This window comes from Conger conger, chromosome 2, assembly GCF_963514075.1.
Source record: "Conger conger chromosome 2, fConCon1.1, whole genome shotgun sequence".
Taxonomy (NCBI): domain Eukaryota; kingdom Metazoa; phylum Chordata; class Actinopteri; order Anguilliformes; family Congridae; genus Conger; species Conger conger.
This window is the reverse complement of record NC_083761.1, coordinates 71,300,684-71,322,517: the sequence shown is the minus strand read 5'-3', so window position 1 is coordinate 71,322,517 and position 21,834 is coordinate 71,300,684. Positions and strand designations below refer to the sequence as shown.

The following is a 21,834-nucleotide window of genomic DNA, read 5'->3' as shown; positions in this document are numbered from 1 at the left end:
AACACCACTCCACCGTCCTGAGAAACACACGCTCAGGCTGTTCTCTGACTGCAGGTTTGGAGCGCACTGACCGTTCAAAAGGCTCCTAAAAAAAACCAGCCTGCCTCGATCTCAAATCCCCGTAACCTGCTCTGACACACTGATTTTTGGGAGGGTGGAAGGGGGAGCAGCGGTAAAGGTAAAAGAATTTAGGGTCCAGAAACCTGAAACCTTGTTGCAATTAACTCATCAGCAGAAACCAATTAGCAGGACACAACTGGGATTTTCCGGGGCAGCCGGTGGTTTGAGCCGCAGGAGCGCTGAGAGGCCTGATGGGGAACAGAGGAGAACGTTCTGCTGAAACCATGAACGTGGCGCTGGTGAAGTAAGCAGCATCATTAAATAATAATTACCAGAGCTGAGAGATTACGGTGAATGGCTCAAGATGGAGCTGGAGCCTTGAAGGTGGCCTTGAAGGTGTAGGGGGGAGGAGGGGGGCGTTGGGTTCTCAGCTCTTGCGATGGAAAGTGAAAAGAAAAGCGGGAGTAATTGTATTGTTTTAGTGGAAAATTCTGAAATAAATTTTGGGTTCATCGAAGGCTTTCATAAGCGGGGGAAACAGCTCATTAGTTGTAATGTATTATTTCTACTTGATGATTTATTCAGACACAGCAGGGGGTTAAAGTTCACCCTGGAGGGGAACCTGTATGCCTACATAAGCACAATGTGCCCTGCTTTCGGTACATCACTATGTGAGTTCATCCTCTTCTTTGTTTCTACTGTATGTTCACCTGTGCAGATATCAGGACTACATAGAGCTTCTTAGGCCATTGGGTTTGGGATCGGTGTAATGCACGAGACGACTAGACCTATAGATGGATTAGTAAGAGGAAAGGACTCATCACAGCAGCTGCAGCTGGAAACTCAGCAGCCCACTGGTCACAGGAAACACGCTGAACTCAACGACTTCCTGCGTCCCGATAGCCAATACAGTCACTCGACCTACACTTCCTACGGCTGCCTGCCCTCGCTGCCATTGTCCACGTACACCTTAACATCACAAACAGTTTCAAAATGGTATTTTAAAAAAGAATGCCGTCTTTTGTAACTTTGTGAAAATGGAATTATATCGGCTTGGTTGCATTACTGGTAATTTTGCATATCGCTGCAGGTAAGCCCTTCACTCTACGGACCAGTGTGTTAATATAACTATCCTGCTAAATATAATACACTTGATATAAACAAAACACAAATAATTATCGTCCCACCTTGTAAAAATGTAAAATGCTTTTAGGATTTATTTCAATTTATGAAATAGGAATATCTGTACTATTCATACCTGTTCCCTGCAAACTAAAAGCTTTTCTCTAATGCAATATTCCCTGAGGCATTAAGACTTAAAGATGTGTGTTTCACTCTCTCTGAATGTTGGGTATGCTCTGTTTTTTCAAGCTGTTGAGGGAGGACAACACATTTCACAAGGCCTTTAAAGAAGTCATTCAGTTACAAGTCCAAAAGGGCCAAGCCAAGTCTCTTAAGACTCCTGTGCTCTAGAGGTCAAATAGGCCAGTTAAGTCCTGGATCTAATGTGCATTCATATGCCTCCTGTCTCCAATATGTAAAGATTATGGGTGAAATTGATATGCTTCCCAAAGATAAAGGCTTTTTATTTTTGTGCTGTTTTTGACTGAATAAATTAGCCATGCTTGGACATTACACCATAGAACTGTCAGATACTTGAGCATGTTAAATAGCCATAACCGTGTGAGTAATAGGGAGTATACATTCTCAGCTGAGGAGGTGGAAAAAAAGCATTGCGTCCATAATTTACACGCTACACCCAAGAACGGCCTGGGCTATTGTTGTTACTCAACATTTTTTTAAATATCTAATTCCATTCTTTTGTCCGTGTTTGTTATTGGGGCTTTCAGCTCATTTCATTTCCCACCCATCTGTGTGGAAACCCCTCCCCTCCAGGAAAGCAGATACTGGATCTGCGCCGGGGTCATCCGGTGGAAACGCGGCTCGGTATCCGAGCAAATAAACCGGCCGCCCGGGAGCGCGGCCCGGGGAAAGGGCTCGTGTGAAGATCCCTATCGCCCCCGGCGCAGAGGAAAGCCTCACACACCCTGCAGGGACCCTCCCAGGGAGGGAACCTCGCTCCACGGTAGCCCCCGTCGGCTCTCCTCCACTCGGCATCTCGCTGGAGCGGGAGATGTGATTGATAGTCCTGGAAACTGCCTCTTATCCCCTGCCCACTACAAAGCCTTGGCTCTGGTACAGGAAAGTAGGAAGATGTTCAGAATGTAGGAAGATGTATTGCATCTTCTCAGGGAAGAGGGCCAGGGCCAGGGCCGGGCATTGGATATTTAGTTTGCAGAAGGCGAATAGGGCCTTATTTATTTTCCCCGCATCAACTAAGTGGTTCCCGGTTCTGAGAAAATAATTAGTGACTGGGGTGGGCATGCGGTCCTTGAAGAAATTAATTTCCAGTGAAGGTCAGAGAGCAGAGGCCACTCCAGACCTACAGAGCAGCACTTGTTCAAATAAACATTGGCAGTTAATGGTTCAATTTCCTTATCACCGACGCAATCGCTCGATTGTTTGCTTTGTCGTGTTCCAGCAAAACCACTTTGTTCCTGGTGAATAAATTCATACACAGTGTTTAAATGGCAGATTATACTGCTCAGTACACATGCGGTAATGGACCCTGTTTACTGGGTAAAGGACAATCCCCCAGTATCACCGTTAAACCAACATTTCTCCCTCTCCTCTTCAGGCTCTTCACAGGTCTTAATGAATCATTATTATTTTTCATTATTCATAAAGAGAGCGATGAGGGAGATGTTTTTAATTCAGTCTTTGGTCTTAGGAGCAGAAGGGCTGTTTCTCCTCAGACTGCCCCTTATCACAGTGACGTAATGACTGATTGGTTGACTGTGACCACCCACGGAAGCTGAGCGTATGTAACTTTCCCTTTTACACAGTAAAAATGTCCAGTGTTAATTCAAGTCCAGTCCAGTAAGAACCACATGTACACCCTCCATTCCTGCTTACATTTGTCTCTCACACTCTCTCATTCTCACAAACAGGGTGACATCACTCTCTCTCCCTTTCTCTCTCTCAAGCTTTTTCAACCTGTCAGAGGTATGTCACATAATGAAGGTGTGACCCTCCCCCAGATAATTTTTAAAGAGGCACTGATTGATTGAGCTGATTGGCCAGTAGATTTTCCCATGGACGTAGAAAACTCCCACAGCCAATCTGAAGCCCTTTCTTAAACTCACCTGTCCCCTAATTGGTCAGTAAAAAACTGAGAAAGAGAAAAAAACGGTTACCTGCGGAAATTTGAATGCTGATAACATATTTAAATTTAGATTCATTTAACACACAGATACACACCCACATGCACACACACACACACACACAGATACAGACTCAGCCACACACACAGAGATACACACTCAGACACACACAGACACACACCCACATGCACATGCACACACACACACACACAAACAGCATGGACAGAGGGAAGCCCACACACACACACAGTAACAGCATGGACAGAGGGAAGCACAGTGCAGCAGTAGGTTTGAGACAGAGACAGGGGGAAGCACAGTGCAGCAGTAGGTTTAGGACAGAGACAGAGGGAAGCACAGTGCAGCGGTAGGTTTGAGACAGAGACAGAGGGAAGCACAGTGCAGCAGTAGGTTTAGGACAGAGACAGAGGGAAGCACAATGCAGCAGTTGGTTTGAGACAGAGACAGAGGGAAGCACAGTGCAGCAATAGGTTAGAGACAGAGACAGAGGGAAGCACAGTGCAGCAGTAGGTTTGAGACAGAGACAGAGGGAAGCACAGTGCAGCAGTAGGTTTGAGACAGAGACAGAGGGAAGCACAGTGCAGCAGTAGGTTTAGGACAGAGACAGAGGGAAGCACAGTGCAGCAGTAGGTTTGAGACAGAGACAGAGGGAAGCACAGTGCAGCAGTAGGTTTGAGACAGAGACAGAGGGAAGCACAGTGCAGCAGTAGGTTTGAGACAGAGACAGAGGGAAGCACAGTGCAGCAGTAGGTTTGAGACAGAGACAGAGGGAAGCACAGTGCAGCAATAGGTTAGAGACAGAGACAGAGGGAAGCACAGTGCAGCAGTAGGTTTGAGACAGAGACAGAGGGAAGCACAGTGCAGCAATAGGTTAGAGACAGAGACAGAGGGAAGCACAGTGCAGCAGTAGGTTTAGGACAGAGACAGAGGGAAGCACAGTGCAGCAGTAGGTTTGAGACAGAGACAGAGGGAAGCACAGTGCAGCAGTAGGTTTGAGACAGAGACAGAGGGAAGCACAGTGCAGCAGTAGGTTTGAGACAGAGACAGAGGGAAGCACAGTGCAGCAGTAGGTTTGAGACAGAGACAGAGGGAAGCACAGTGCAGCAGTAGGTTTGAGACAGAGACAGCCCGCTACCCCAGCCACCCACAGGACGGTCCTCCACCCTGCAACAGCGACTCCAAGCCAGTCGGCGGAAAAACCCCCGTGATGATTAATCGCCTTCGCCGACTCGCTCTCATTCCACCGCCTTTATTTATTTGACAGTCTGTTATTGTTTCGTCTCTTTGATTGGCCCCGGGCCCCGACCGCGTCACAGCGGGGTGGAATGCGCCCCGATCCCGGCCACGAAGCCCCGCTTCCCCCCCCGCCGATCCCGGGGTGGGGGGGGCCCCCGGCCGCCTCGCACCCCGCTCTGCGCTGGAGATTTATCGGGCCCGATGCTGGCTCCCTCACGCAGCTGGGGGCCCCGCGCATTATTTCGTGCCGAGATTAATCGCTCATAACTCAGAGACGACGCGCCGGTTTACCCGCCCGGTGGTCCGGTCGCCCTGCAGCCAGGGCAGGCTGACAGAGGCTAGCGCCTGGATCACGCACCCGCGGGCGCATGCACGCTCGCAGACGCGCACACAAACAAGTGTTACCATCTGTCTTCTTCGCTGGCTGTTTTGGTTTTGGCTCTATTTCTCTTGTTGCACTAAAACATAATGTGACAGGTCACATTATGCATCGTGCTGCATTTACACTGCAGTGCCAATGCTCCAAGCCTTCCTTCCACAGCCAGGGACATGATGTGCAGGATTCAGCTGGGGTGCACTTCAAACTTTTCACCTCCCACACACACACACACACACGCACGCACACACACACACACACATGCACACGCACACACACACATAACCAAAGGCTGAATTAAAATGATCTCAAGCACTGTCACCTACACCTACACAGAAAGCTAAGTGTGATGAGCTGTTCCAGGGATACATCCTGATGGCCCTCTCTGAGCCCCCCTCCACCGTTCCACCCACCACTCTCTCTCACACACACATACACACACACGCACACACACACACACACACACACACAGGCAAGCACACTCCTCAGTCCCTCTTCACTGCGTATCTGCCTTGGCTGCATGTGCACTCAGGACTCCAGCCCACCTCTCAGAGGTGCTGAGGCTGTCAGTGATTCTCCTCAGCGTCTTCAGCCACTTCCAGACAAAACCGGAGTTAAGAGTTTCTGTTTACTACTTTGTTTATGATCCCTGTCAGCAATCCAACAAGCCTGAAAAACCAGCCCTGCTGAATTTTGCAAGGAATCCAAAAGCTGCAAAATTGGCTAACTTCTTGGGAACTGACCTGAACTGACAGGTCCCTCTTACTTCCAGTTACAATGGCACATAAAAATGATTTGTGAACTGGGGGCTTTGGACATTGGAGATAAAACAATCCCACTGCGTGATTTCATGAGTAAAACTTCTGATGCTTGTGAACAATGGATTTAAACTACCGCATTTTTTTTTTTTAAAGTAAAGGATTATTATCGTATAAGATGCACTAAACAGATAACCCTACAAGCCATCTCAGTTGACCACCTTCACAATGATCCTGTAGCTGTCTTAAGACTGCCTCCCTCCCCACCTCTGCTGATGGGTCCTGTGTTCTGGTGCAAGTATGTGCAGCAGGTGGGTGGTAAACACTGTTTGAGATTAGTTCTCCCTCTCCCACCCCTCCATAAAGACCGGAGACCCTGAGATAAGACACCCTGACCTGGGTCGCATACGTAATTGTTTTACGTATGTGATTAAAATACTTTTCTGTACTCTTGCTTGGCGCAATTGAGCGAGCAAAGAGGACCAGAAGGTGGGGCTGGAAGGCAGTTTTTGAGAGCACTTCATAGGTTCCAATGCGCCAGACAAGCTCAGTGAAGCGTAGAAGAGTATTTGAATCCAAAACAATTGCGTATTTCACCCAGGTCTGATATAACCGCAAGCCATTGTTACTATGCGGATGCCAGGGCATTTTGCTAAAGCTTAAAACAGTCTTGTGACCTCACAGAGGAGGGCGTTTTATATTTCCCAGGGTGCATTGGGATCTCGTAAGCTCATGGATCAATGGCAGATGTTATTTACAGTCTGGTTTGGTGCATCATGTAGCAGGATTTCTTCTTCAGATGTCATTTAGGCAGAGCGCTTTGCAGGGTTCTCGGAGCAGGAAATCGGAAACGCTCGGGTTCTGTTTACGCTAGCATAACCGACGCGGGTTTGGTCTGCGTTCATGGGGTCTGCATTAACAGAAGCCGATAGCTGTGTGAAGGAGGAAGTCTGCGGTCTTACACCGTGTTTACGCCCTCCGGCTGGAATTACAGACGTAGCTGCGCCGTATATAACCGTTTTCTGCGGCAAAATGTAATTGCGCAGAGCACTGAACCCAATCAAATATGACTGCTTGCATTATGTACTGCTTGACTGATGTTTCAAGGGTGGCTGGCATTCCAGTATAGTGAGCCAATTACCTGAACTTCCTGCTGAATAAAAACACTGAATCAGGAAACACAGAGACTTCCTGCCACAGTGTGTAATCACACTGCAATTCGGTGCCCAGCCTCCAACACATTTTTAATATACAGTACGTACACTCAGAGAGCACTTTATTAGGTATTTATTAGACCTATTTTTTAGACTTCCGCTGCTGTAGCCTGTAGCCTAGGTTTGACGTGTTGATTCTCTGCAAACTCTAGAGACTGTTGTGTGTGAAGATCCCAGGAGATGAGATAATTAAACCACCCTGTCAGGCACCAAAAATCATTCCACGATCAAAGATCACATTTCTTCCCCATTCCAACATTTGGTCTGAAAAACTTCTGAACCTCTTGACCACAACTGCATGCTTTAATGCATTTAGTTGCTGCCACATAATTGGCTGATTAAATATTTGCATTAACAAGCTGGTTTGCATCTCTACCTAATAAAGTGGTCACTGAGTGTATAGTTCTGACTTAGACATTTCTCTAACCCACTAACACTGCAATGTTATCAAAACCAGTTTTCATTGACAAACTAAGAAGTCAATTAATTCATTAGCAGGAATCCCCCTCCTGCAGTCAGGTCGCTGAAGACAACCTGTTCTCCACGTTACACACAGCCCCTGGCAGGGAAGGCAAACGGGTATCAACACGGAAAAATCTGAACAACTTTGCAACAGCTTGACACTCAAAGAGTGTTAAGTCCAGGCAAAAAAAACTCTTCAGCAGTACTTAACCCTGCTTACCACAGCTCAAACTAGGTTTCCAAACAGCCAGTAGCTGTTTGGTTGACCACTTATACCCGCTCTATACTCAACATGGTTTGACCAGCTCAAGCTACGTTTTGAAACAGCCGGTAGCTGCTGTTTCAAGCTGGTCATATCTTTACAGCAGGGAAGTTGTCCTGGGACTGCCAGGCCAGGCTTGGTTTCCCTTCCTCACTGAGTCACCTGTCATGTCCTGGAACATTGCATCAAAACGGAACCATTGGTATTGGAAAGCAGGTTGATTCTATTCCTTTAATTTGGCCTAATTAACAACAGCTGCTCTCTATCAGAATGCGTTACGTCTGTTTCAGTTTAAGACGCGTTTCACACTCCCAAACCGACGATCAAAGACGCCATGTGTTATATCTCACCGGCGGCTTTCAGGCGTGAAGTGAAGATGTCAGCCTTAGGAAGATAAGCCAGCAGTGATTCATTAAGGCCAACTGGGAAGTTTGGAGGATGTGACCCCCAACCCAAGAGCCTTCACACAACACGGCATCTCTTCCAAACCACTTCTCAAAATGAGGTCTGGGGTTTTGTCTCGGAAAGTCGGAGCGTGGCTTTTTGCGTGTTGTATCTGTCTTACATTATCCATTGAACTTTGCCTGCAAAACAAAACAAAACCCCAAAAATGCAGGCTCCGACCAATGGGAGAGCAGATTTCATCAGGGGGCATTTTGTAAAATATGTAAACCCAGAGATACCACTTGCCAAACACTGTGCCTGTAAAAAGCTTTCAGACTACCATTTTCATTTGGCTCTCAGCTGAAGAATTAGGGACTTTTCATGTGTGTCCTGACTCGCTGGCTGTTTTAATAAATCTTTCTCAACCAAACATAAAAGCAAAAATAAGAAATGTAGAATAAGTATAAAAACAAAGGTTTCTACATTTTCACACTGAAATAGGGAGTAGAGAGTTTGAAAAACATCAATTGTAATCACAGTGGGAATGTATGACAAATTCTCATGATGATTTTTGCAACATTAATTCATTGCATTTTGTCATTCCTAGTCTTCTCCCCCTTTTCCTTAATTTAGTCTGGGCAATAATGTGCATCCTTGATTTCCTACCTTGAGCCACGGAATATTACAGTAGACACCATTGTCTGCACACAAATAAAAAGACATGGAAGTTTGCATTAAAGACTGTTATTGAAAATAAGAAGCACCGAGTGTGTGGATTAGAGAGTGATGAAGAGGCATCACTGTGACTGCTCTTGCAGGGTCTCCTAATTCTCCTGATAGTAAAGGAGAGAAAAGGCTACAGACTTTGGTGAGAAAAAGATGCCTGGTGAAAGAGACACAGCGCTCTGCAACACTTCCCCCCTGCAGCCATTTTAGGGACCCTGTACAGCCGTGCACTCCTCTCCCTGCACCGTGCACAGTCTGACTGCAAACGTGTCTCCCTCGCTATGTTAATACTGCTTTACTCCAGAAGCAATTCATACAGTCAGACTTGGCCCTTGCTCTTCGCAGTCGAGCCAGAACTTTGCCTGGTTCATACAGGAGAGAAGTTTGAATAGCCAATTTTAACAAAGCATTAATTATTGTGTGACTAACACTAATCGTAGAGATTAAAATGCTAAACTTTGAGCATTGCTGCAACTTGTCCTCTTCTTTCCTTACGGTTTTCCTGTGATACCGCAGACCGCTAAATCAAGTTCTCCCTGTGACACTGAGTAGAAACACAAACAAGATGTCTTTCTCTGACACCCTGGCCTTGCCAAAAACACCCCGCTGACTGCCACCACCCTGGTGTGCGAAATTAGACACAACAGCTTTGGGGGGGCAATAACACACACATACACACACACACACACACACACACACACAAACACACAAACACACGCACATGCATGTAATCACACACACACACACACGTACATGCATGTAATCACACACACACACACATACACACACACACACACACACACACAAGCAAAAGAATGGACAGGAGGACAACTGGACGAGAACCCTGGCTGTGAGCTAGGCTGGAGTGTTTATATAGAAAGCGGTGACATCATATTTCAACACATTCTTCTGCGAGGGCCGAGATTAGAGTGAAACACGATGCAGATGGGCCCGCCAGGCCGGCCGGGCTGAGCCTACAGCAGCTCTCCGGGCTGTAGAGGGTCTGAGCAGGACCTCCCTGTCCCAGAGACCTCCGAGGCACAGAGCCGGTTCTGCCACCACCAGCTCTGGGCCTCCTCACATGCGGTTCTTTTCCTTTCCTCTTTATTTTGCAGCTATCAGTTTGGCGCAGCGTTTTGGGGATGACATCAGCAGGATATGAAAAGGCTTAAATCAAAGCCGCACTTAAAAACGACTTGGCCCTGAGGTGGAATGTCCCACACTCCACAGTCGCCGAGGCCAAACCAAGCTTGAACAAAAGCGTTTAACCTTTCCGTACCTCGCGGCGCGAAACTCCCGTGGTCACAGCACGACGTCGGAAAACCTGACGACGGGTGACCGTTTCCCTTTCCACAGCGGAGGGAGAGGGAGAGGGAGAGGTGAACGTCCACAACCCACACGCCACTGCTTTCTTCCTTATCTTTATGGCAGCCTTAGCCTTGCTGGCGCACAAGGCAGACTGATAGCGGGGTGAACTGACCCGCTAATGCGCCGTTAAATAAATCCCGGTGCCAACCGGATTCGCCGACGGACGTGCCGGTCTGAACGAGTAGCATTCGAAACGCAGGCAAAACGTAACGGAGGCTTTACAAAATCAGCTGTAAAGGCTGATAAGACAACGGGTGGGAAACGTGCTGTGCTGCGTCAGAGTGTCCGTGCAGTCGCAGGTGTTCAGCGCTGGCGAGAGGGGACCGCTCGGAGCAAAGTGCACGGCGGTCCGCCGCTAAGTTCTGCCTCTGTTTCTCACCGCCTCTGTTTGCCCAGCGAGACAGTCAACGCTCGCCTTTGAAGATGAAGGACTCCGCTTCATAAAACCCCCATAACAGGGCTGCCGGGGTCAAACATTAACCAGCCTTTCCTAAACGAACAGCCGCTGGCAGCCAGCGACGGAGCCAAACCGAAGGCCATGCCTTTGCAAGATGACCATGTGCAATTGGTGATTAAAAATGTTTTTGACTGATATATTTTCAACGTTAATTGAAAATATACATATATTTAAACATTTTGTTGATATCAGGCAGCCTTCAGTCAGTGGCTGAGCGTATACATAATATTGTTTTATTCTTTTTTAATTTTTATGCTGCTTGGGGTTGCATAAAAACACAAGATATATCATAAAATTAGCACTAATCCTACAGATCTACAGTCTTTACCGCCTCCACATCTACTCTTTTCTTCCCTGCGAGAGCTGTCAAAACCACAGCTTTTTAATAAACTACCTTACAGCTTCAAAAAGGCATGCAGATTTTAATTATACAGTATTACATTGATGGGGCATGTCAGGTATTTTTAGTGTTTTCTTTGAGTGGGACTAAACGAGATTGAAAAAAATGACACAGAGTTTCTTTGCGGTAAGACTAAGACCTTCGGGTGTAATTATTCCGCTACATTAAGAGCATTGTGCTGCACGGCAGGCCCTGAGCAAATTCTCCCTGTCAATCAGGCGTTTGCGGAAAGATGCCTGAGCGCATTCCAGAACACGCAGAGTGCGTGTTCAGTGTAGCGAGCGGGAGAGAATTAGCGGGTCTGTTCAAGCCAGCCGGGCGGTGTGGTGGTCTTGGCACGATGCCTCCAGCTTGGGAGGGGATGGCTGGTTCCTCCTTGGCTTAGGGGCAGGAGCACTGAGGTCTATGGGGGGAACGCGGGGCAGCCCCGGTGGATCTGGGGAGCACTCTGCCTTTAGTCACTGACTTTACCGAGTCTCTCTGCTCTCTTTACCCAGTCGCTGTGCTCTCTTTACCCAGTCTCTCTGTATTCTTTACCCAGTCTCTCTGTGTTCTTTACCCAGTCTCTCTGTATTCTTTACCCAGTCTCTCTGTGTTCTTTACCCAGTCTTTCTGCTCTCTTTACCCAGTCTCTCTGTGTTCTTTACACAGTCTCTCTGTGTTCTTTACCCAGTCTCTCTGTGTTCTTTACCCAGTCTCTCTGCTCTCTTTACCCAGTCGCTGTGCTCTCTTTACCCAGTCTCTCTGTATTCTTTACCCAGTCTCTCTGTGTTCTTTACCCAGTCTCTCTGTATTCTTTACCCAGTCTCTCTGTGTTCTTTACCCAGTCTTTCTGCTCTCTTTACCCAGTCTCTCTGTGTTCTTTACCCAGTCTCTCTGTGTTCTTTACCCAGTCTCTCTGTGTTCTTTACCCAGTCTCTCTGCTCTCTTTACCCAGTCTCTCTGTGTTCTTTACCCAGTCTCTCTGCTCTCTTTACCCAGTCTCTCTATGTTCTTTACCCAGTCTCTCTGTGTTCTTTACCCAGTCTTTCTGTGTTCTTTACCCAGTCTCTCTGTGTTCTTTACCCAGTCTCTCTGTGTTCTTTACCAAGTCTCTCTGTGTTCTTTACCCAGTCCTCTGCTCTCGTTACACAGTCTCTCTGCTCTCTTTACCCAGTCTCTCTGCTCTCTTTACCCAGTCTCTCTGTGTTCTTTACCCAGTCTCTCTGCTCTCTTTACCCAGTCTCTCTGCTCTCTTTACCCAGTCTCTCTGCTCTCTTTACCCAGTCTCTCTGTGTTCTTTACCCAGTCTCTCTGCTCTCTTTACCCAGTCTCTCTGTATTCTTTTCCCAGTCATTCTGCTCTTTACCCAGTCTCTCTGCTCTCTTTACCCAGCCTCTCTGTGTTCTTTACCCAGTCTCTCTGTGTTCTTTACCCAGTCTTTCTGTGTTCTTTACCCAGTCTCTCTGTGTTCTTTACCCAGTCTCTCTGTGTTCTTTACCCAGTCTCTCTGTATTCTTTACCCAGTCTTTCTGCTCTCTTTACCCAGTCTCTCTGTGTTCTTTACCCAGTCCTCTGCTCTCTTTACCCAGTCCTTCTGCTCTCTTTACCCAGTCTCTCTGTGTTCTTTACCCAGTCTCTCTGTGTTCTTTACCCAGTCTCTCTGTGGCTCTCTACCTCTCCCTCCCTCTCTCTCTCCACCGCTCTTCCTCCCTCTCGCTCTCTACCTCTCCCTCCCTCCCTCTCTCACTTTCTCCGCATTCTGACACAGGCGAACCTGCACAGGCAAAATACTGTAGGAAGTTATCGTGTCTCCTTGCGTGATGAAAGGCTTCTCTGTAAAATAAACAGGCTCTCGCTCTTAAACACGTGCTTGTGTAATTAGCTTGATGCGCCAGTGCCTTTCGCTCCAGATGGGGTTTTAATGCACAATGTCCTGAGGCTGATAAAGATGGGGGATTTGTAGGTAGAAGTGCTGAAACGCCCGGGCTTTTAGGATGTACACTCTCAGAAATAAAAGTACAAAAAGTGCCTAAAAGGGTACAAACGCATGTCCCTGGGAGATTACCCAAGAGGTGCAAGGCAAATAGTACAATTTTGTACCTTTTTTGTTTGGAAAATGTACTAATTTAAACAAACATTACTGTACTTTCAGGGTGCATTTTGGAAATTGTATCACTGAAGAAAAAAAATGCACCTCCACTGTCACTGTATTTGTGAGCGGTGACCTTGACAGGTGATGATTCAGCAGTGTCAGGACGCGGTGTGGCCCAGCGCGCTGCCGTGTAGCTCTCCCAGTCACCCTTAATCCAATAGAGCCCAGGCCTGCCTCATCCCCCTCTCCCTTCCTCCCTGACTCCCTGCATTAGAGGCTCCTGCATGACCCCTCTGGATCAATATTGTAAATGCACTTCAAAACCAATTCTCAGGAGCCCACAGGTCTTATGAGTCCCACAATCTAATCGGCAAAGTGCACTTCAAGAGGAAACCTGCGTCTAGGTTTATTTTGCTATGCATGACACCTGACGCAGTCACTTTCGTGTAACCCCTCAGTGTAACACGTGTTCGGTTTCAGTCTAAACATGCAAAGGCTGCAATATTACACATATAATTGTGATGTGAATATATGATATGTCTGAGCACACCTTCTTATAAAACCAATTTTGTCTCATCATTACTTTTCTTCCTTCCGAGTTGAATTTAAAAATGCCGAACGATTCTCAGCAATTCGCTGCGCCGGAAAAAGAGAGCAAGGTTTCCGGGAACATCTGAGAGGGCCACATTTGTTTTGGGATCCCGTGATTAATTTCTGAAGAGCCCACCTTAAAAAGGCGAACTGGGGCTTCTCTGTACAGATTGTGGGAAATGACTCAGGAGCGCGGTTAAGGGTTGGGCCTTATCTCTGCGCAAATCCTCCTCGTATGAGTGCGGACTGTCCTGTTCCGCCGCCCGATGAATCACGCTGGAGAGCGTTCTCGAGTAGCTATCTGCGGTTACTGACAACCTAATCGCCCTCAGCCTCCGCAGTGAGCTCTGCCTTTAAAGCAGTCCGTCAACAACTGAGAGGGAAAACCAGGGAGAGAGAGAGCCGCAGATAAGAAATTGCATGTGAAATTGACCGTGACCTGGTTTGGGAGAGGAGCAATTCCCTCGACCCCCTATCCCCTTGCTCCGTTACCCTCCCCCCCCCTTTTTGACTGTTGGAAATGCAGTTTCACGCGGGGGTCAGTGCAGCTTGTCCATGGGTATGTATGTTAACCAGCTGGGCTGAATTAAATGGGCCTCTACGCTGAGAGGAAGAAGATTAATATGCCCAGGGAGAAATTATACTGTCGGTGAGTCTGTGAAATTTTGGATCCCGGCACCCCTCCCTGTGTTAACCCAATAGAGAGAGGAGGGGGTGAGGGTGCCCGTGCTCCCCCAGTCTATCCCATCCTTCATCCTGCTGTGACGATCCATCCATCTCCCCACCCTACACCTCGCGGGGGCCCCTGTGGAGGTGGGGGATTTGAAATGGTTGCTCAGGTAACCCTCACAGGTCAGGGATTACTGTGAGGATGCTTCCCAAAGCCGATGCAGGTGTCATCAGCTCCAGTCTCAGGTGTACCGCGGGAGGGGTCCACTCCCTGTGACCGCCCTGTGTACAGACTCTCCACCCCTGCCTGTCTAACATTTTCAACCCTTTACTGGAAAAGCCCGCTTTCTGAACCGCTAACACATTTAATCCAATAAGGGTAACAGCTGTAGATTTTGTCATTTCAACTTCATTTCATATGATAAAGCCTGCCTTCCGTCTGCAGTTTTCACTCAGAGAGGGTTACAGAGACGGGATCACAGGACACGTGCACCGTGGCAGGGGAAGGGAAGGTCAGGGGGGATTGGTATATGGGCTGAGTGGACCACATGGTGTCCAGTTCTGCTGATAGGTATGCGGATACAAAGAATAAGAATGGGCTACAGTATTTTGCTTCATACATTACAGCTTTTTGCTCAAGTATAACCCAAATTTAACGCACTCTCCTTAATCTTTTCCCATTTAATTTAACTTGCAGGCATGTGTTTCTAGTGCATAGAGGCAAACAAAATAACAATAATAATGCAATCTCTCTCATTCTCTCTCTCTTCTCTCCCAGGGCCACCCATGGGCCCTGCGATATCTCTCGGTCCCATCGCAGCTGTTGAGCGCTGGCCAAACGGCAGGGTGCCCTGCCCAGAATAAGAGGCTGCAGCCCCCAGCCCACAGCCCCTGCCCCAGCCCCCAGCCCACAGCCCCTGCCCCAGCCCCCAGCCCCTGTCCTGGCCCAGCTCAGGCAGAAAGACTGCGGAGGAACAAGCCCTCCCCTCTGGCCCTGCTCTCACACAGAGGTGTCAGGGCAGCCCTTTCTTCTGCCATTCCAAACTCCGTGTTTGCTTTAGCTAAGACGCCCCCCCCCCCCCCCCCCCCCCCTTTTCACTTCCACGACCCGTCCGATGACATCGTTCACAAAAACATCGGCCCGGAATGCGCTGCGCGGACGCGCGGTGCTGACAGCATGACGGATGCAGTGAGCGACCGTCTCTCATGCCGGCACAGCCAAGACACACACATGCAGGTCCACAGAAAGAAGAAAACTGTCACGGATACTGGAAACCATTCATTCCGATAGCCCAGCTTTTGTGTCTGAACTGGCCTGTTTGCGTTCCCTGCGTGCGCGCACACCGCTGTCATTCAAATTTAAGCGCATTTAACTCAAACGCATCTTCTTGTAAGACAACCCGCCGATAACTCAAATTCTATTTCACCAACACTCTGAGCTTTTGTGCTGCTACACAGAAACTAAGAACACTTAATACGGAAATAAGCAAATAAAGAATTTGAGTACCGGGCATTACATTTCGGTATTAAAAAAGTGGCATCACATTCTAGCTGCTTAAATGTTGTTTAATTTTGAACTGTGATTCCGAAGATTGTCTGAGTATAGTTTAAGCTACAATTATATACTATTTATGGCATGAATATATAATTGCATTCATAGCAATACACAGTGTGCCATGCACACACTTGCTCTATTCCCATCTAGCATATCAGCATATGCCATGCAGATGTAACTGTGTTTATAGCCAGTAGATGCCATTCAAGTACAGTAATACTGTTTTCAAGTCAATATACAGGATGCAGATATTACAGAATATCAATTCAGAGAGGTGTATTCATATCCAGCATATGCAAACATATGTTTTCAGATGACAGAGCCCAAGACCCGTATGATTACATCTAATGTTCTTTCATGATCTACATGAATAAACAAAACCATCAAACGGAAAAGCTTTTAGACACCTGTTAGAAGTAAAGATGACTGAAACATGCCACAGATGCCTGTCAGATAAAGTGTGGTGCCGTGGATTGATGTAAATAAACATAAGAGCACTTCTCCTGACTTCTCCCATCATGCTAGAAGATTCTTTCTTTCAAGAGAACAGGAGAGAGTTGGCCAGAGAGTAACACACACTTTATACTGCATTTCTGAATCTGGCTCCCACATAATATACAGGAAAATATAGTAAAGTGCTTGATGTTAATGGTTATGACTGCCATAATAATTATTGGCACAAATGTGAATTGTCACTCAAAATTTGAATCATTTTAATTTAATCAATATTGGGACAAGCAAGTCTAATGTCTAGTAATATATTTGATCGTTTTTTTTTCCCTATAAACTGGCCCTTAGAGATGTTCCTTTGGCCCAGGGTTTATGTGTGTGCCAAGTGTTGATATAAATCCTTCCCTATCTTCCTCCTACTTTAATAAAACACAGGCCGTTAAGCAAGGTCCGCTACCTATCTAAAGAAGCCTATCTGAGATCCATATGGCAGCCTTGTTTTATCCTATAAGGGCTGATTAACTGCCGGAAACACAATTCTACATGTGGCTGCACACCTGAATGCCCATGTTTATCTGATCAAATAACTTCCGACATTTTCTTCATAAGCTTTCATAGGGGCGTGCAGAAAAGGGTACTGAGGTTTTATCAAAAACACCTGATGGTGTCCGCGCACTTTAAATATATATTTATTGTCTCTTGGATTTAGATTTCTGTCGTGAGTTTTCACACCAAATAATATAAATTCATTTTATCACCAACAACATCTACAACAATAATAACTGCATGAAATGGCGATATTCCTGACGTCACCATGATCGTGCTGCATAACATTTCACTGCAACTTTTAAGCACATCTGCTAATAAATAAAAAATATGTGAATGTATTTTTGATAGAGCAGCATCAATAATAATAATAATAATAATAATAATAATAATAATAATAATAATAATAATGTTTAATTTATAAATCTCCAAAAAGTAATGATATCCATAACTATCAAGGGATTTTATTATATATTACAAATGTATGGAATTCCATTACATTCTATTCAGTTTTACAGTTGTTTGTAGTAATAAGAAGAGAATAACCTAGAGAATACCTAATAGCACCTAATAATTACCAAATAGCACAAACATAATAATAAAAATATATAGTTATTTTAATGACGTTATTCAAATCGTTATTGTTGTTATTATTATTGTTGTTATTGTTACTATTATTTTTGTTGTTGTTGTTGTTGTTGTTGTTGTTATGGCTGCAGCGTTACCATTATTTAATTATTACCATTATAGTTAAAATACGTATTGGATTCAATTCCAGCTCGTCGTTGCGAAACAGAATTGAGTTCTCAGTTCACAAACCTAGCTAAATAAGGGTAAAATTAAACATAATAATAGAACAATACGAGCAAAGCAGCCAATATTATGGCTGATTTCGTGTTTTCATTTGTAATTACATTTATGTGCGCTAATAAACTAAATCCGCAGCCTATAAATGTATGTGTTGAAAGCATTTCTGCGATGTAAATGATTACATATTAAACACATAATCAGTCACATAACAAATACGGTTGCGTTTCCATGCCTATTCTAACTAATGAAATGGCACACAGGCATGACACTCACTGTTTTTGCTTTGTTTTCTTTTTTGTGGACTAAAGAATTGTAGGTTATTTCCGAATGAATATTGGTTGTGCATTATTGACATGTGCTTGATCTTTTACTTCAGGCAGTTCGCATGTTGTATATGCTACTGTAGCCTAACTGTAATTTGTGTAAAAATGCATTTAAAGCAGAAACTGCACGGCTGTTAAACACAAGAGCTCATACCGACTGGCAGCAAATTACTTATATTTTCAAAATAATGCCACGCGTATACTGTATGTGTACTATCGGCGGACGGGAAGCAGTGGGAGACATGTTCGGTCATTGACGGCAGTCTATTGAAATGCAGATTTCTAAATAACGTATAACCTTCTTTGAAATAATCTACATATATATGAGTATAATATATTATATAATGTACTTAATTTGTATTTTTGCAACTACCAGAAATGGGATGTCACTGAGCTAGGCTATTTCATTTCATTTTTGACACCAGCGCACACAGCTGCGGTTTCTTTTGAGTGATGCTGGCAGCACGTGGACACAGAGTGTTAAAGCGGGTTATACTGATGCGTTTTGAGAGGGAACTATGCCACGGACAAGTCACATCGTTTTCACATTTAAAGCACGTTTATTGACATCAGCCTAACATTTTTAAGGTTTTAGTCTGTGTGTGTGTGCGTGTGTGTGTGTGTGTGTGTGCGCGCGCGCGCGCGTGTGTATAGAGCCGCAGGATCACGTCCTTTTTTGACATATCACTTTGTATCTGTTTTAGGTCAGTATTAACTTTATAGTCAGCGTGGCCTTATTATTATTATTATTATTATTATTATTATTATTACTATTATTATTAGTAGCAGTAGTACTAGTAGTAGTACTACTGCTAGTAGAAGTAGTAGTAGTAGTAGTAGTAGTAATGCTGCAGTTTTGTTTTTGTTTATATCTCACATTTTGCGGGACCCTGAGACCTTGCTCTATCCATTTTAAGGGGTTAGTCATTTTAAACTAACTTTGGATTCAAGTGACTATTATGTATACAGGATAAAAGCATGTGCAGAGAAAGCCAACTGCTTATAATCCTACAAAACTGTATAATCGCTGGAATGTTAGCGCGCATAAAAGCAGCATTTGAATAGACCCAGAGGCAATAAAAGTTAGGCAAAACTGTCTTTACTTATTAATGATATTTAAGTCGGTGTATAACGATGTATTGCTGAAGCCTGTGCAAACTTGTAAACGAATGGCGCAATGCCATTTCATGTCTGTTCTATTTATTTTACTAGAAGCAAAAAAAAAGAAAAAGATAATGTATTAGCTATTAAAAATTATGCAATCTTGTAAAGCGAGTTGGTAGGCTACTGTATAGCTGTTCGCCGTTGTATCTGATACAATCTGACACCACGGCAATTGCATATAACATAACTAGGTACATGACTGTATATTAAGACACGCCGAATTATATTATAATACTGTGAAGCAAAAAATATACATGTAGGCTACTCGGCTACACTCAATATTTTGCTTGCCTCACAAGCAAGCAACAGCTCATGTACCGCGTATTTCTCAAACGCTAACAACACGTAGTCTGTAGGGAGAACGGGATTCAGGAAAGGACCCGTCGCTTTAAATTCAGTTGAGACCCCTTGGCAATGCTGTAATCAAACGGTATGGACTTACCGACACACTCGTTTGCTTCTCTCGCAGTTGCGCGCTGCCAAGGCCGGTCATAATGAAATGGTTTGCATCTGTCACACTCTGGTCCAGCAGTGTTATGCTTGCACTCACAAACAAGGTTCCCGTCCCGATCTTTCACGCACCTTGATGCGTGGCCATTGCATTTGCATCGCCCGCCAACCTGCAGGTCTGAGACCGAATAGAAATAAGAGTCCCTGGCAAGCTCAGAGTCGTCTTCGTTCTCATCCCCGAAAGTATGTAATCGGCTGAAAGTCACTTTGATGTCGGTGGCTGTCACCCAGTCCTGTAGTACCGGCGAGTTGTCAAAGTCGTGCGCTGAGGGTCTGCCATCCAGGGTGCTGAACGCTATTAGACCACCGGAGAGGGGATGCATGTCCGTGTGAGAGTCCGTGCAGATAGCTTCTTGTTCGTTTTGCTTGGTGATTGCAGCCTTATTTGGTCTGTTGTACATCTTCCTACACTGGGTAGAGTAGAACTGAAAAGGAACCCATGATTTCCCGTAGTCCATCGACTTAAAGATGGCCATAGATTCGGGTCGCGGTGAACAGAACTGAAGGCTCACATAGGTGACTTCAAATTTTTTACCCAAAGAGAGTGTCAGTGTGACGTTTTGCGGGTACTGGATGTAATTTTCCGATTGCCAACAAGTGAGGTTATGAGGGTTGTTGAGATCTGTTAAATACGCGGGTGGGTGATACTTCTTTGGGTCTCCGGCGTCACAAATGTGGCAATTCCTACTTTTCTCGTCTCCTTTCTCGGCTACTACACAGTACCGAGTGGCTGGCTTTCCACAGGTGCTGGACACGCGCACTTCCTTCCCGAAAGCCGAGTTCACGAAATCGGGGATGCATCTTCTCGGGTTACCGTTCTCGTCGTAGCACGGGTCTGGTGGAGACGTCTGCGCAGCAAACATACTCATCCCGTAGCCACCGAATACCCCTTCAGCCATCAGTGACACTGCCACCAGAGTGACCAAAGCCTCCGCAATCCTTAACATTGTAATCCACGTTCTTCAGAGTCCAGTGTGCTGGAGTACACAGCCGTTCCCTAGGAGAGAAAGGTGCGCTTTAATATACACTTCAAGCATGTCAATTGAGAACACCGGAAAGGTAAACGGCCACTGAGAGGCGTTATGTTTCAACGGCACAACTATGACATTAAAGCACTTTAAAATCAAATGACACCAAAGAAATTCATAAGAGCCACAGAAAAACGGAAAAGTAAAAAAACGATATATTAATTAATATGATTCTACTGCGTGAGATAAAACGCGCCATAGCATAATCTCGTAGCAGTACGTGAAATAAATCTGCTTACGAGGTAAACACATTTCCACATAGGGCACTGTACCTCGGAATAACAGTTCAGCCTGGCAGGAAAGTCATAAAGCCTGATCTTTCTCTTTCGGAAGGATATTACAAGAGCTTTTGTGCTCTTGTTTGTTTCTTGGAACCCAGGCGCAAAAATACAGTATAGGACCCGTTACTCTCCAGTGCGCGCTCTCTCTCTCTCTCTCTCTCTCTCTCTCTCTCTCTCTCTCTCTCTCTCTCTCTCTCTCTCTCTCTCTCTCTCTCTCGCCCCCCCCCTCTCTCTCTCTCCCCCTCTCTCCCTGTATGTGTCTCTATTGTTGAGGATGTGTTAAGTGTTTGGGAATTTTGGAAATGCGTCCTTCTGATCTCGCTATTTCTGAGATATTTGGATGAAAATTAAAGCCCAAGTCTGACATGCAAGCACGCAATTTGCAACTAGTAACCACTGAAAGCGTTTCATGCTAAATATGCTAAATGTTCTGTAATATGAGGCTGCTTTAAGGTGAACTCCTGCAGCAGTAGCAGGTATGGTATCAGCGACAGGAAGACTAGATACGGCTATCACAGCACCGTCAGCTGTTGAAGCATTATTAATACTATTACTAGCTATACTTATTATTATCATTATATACCATATAACATTTGCTGTTTATTTACAATGGGCTTATAACTTAAAGGTTGTTGGGTTTGATTTGCGACACTTGCTCCAATATCATACTCAGCTGCACAAATGGATTGCATATAAATGAGCAGGCCATGCAAATCACAAATCACCTTTCATAAAAGCGTCAGTAAAATGATGAAATTGAAATGTAACGTACTTCAGTGGTGGGCTGCACCGGATTATCAAGTACTCGTGAGAGAACATATTCAACAATGTTGAGATGAATTTAATTCCTCATTTGGCCTTTACTAAGAATTGGAAAACGTTTTTTTC

At 45.5% G+C, this 21,834-nt stretch overlaps 1 protein-coding gene across 1 annotated transcript in view; it reads right to left on the bottom strand.

The window, feature by feature from the left end:
- The window catches only part of ntn1a (netrin 1a), a 66,664-nt gene extending 45,631 nt beyond the window's left edge, over positions 1–21,033 (bottom strand). The window contains exons 1-2 of the mRNA XM_061233244.1: positions 20,938–21,033; positions 19,570–20,634 (exon numbers count right to left, since the gene is read on the bottom strand). Of these exons, the coding sequence (XP_061089228.1) occupies positions 19,570–20,584 (1,015 nt within the window). The 5' untranslated portion in view covers positions 20,585–20,634; positions 20,938–21,033. The remainder of the gene's footprint in view (positions 1–19,569; positions 20,635–20,937) is intronic.
- Positions 21,034–21,834: the final 801 nt, after the last annotated feature.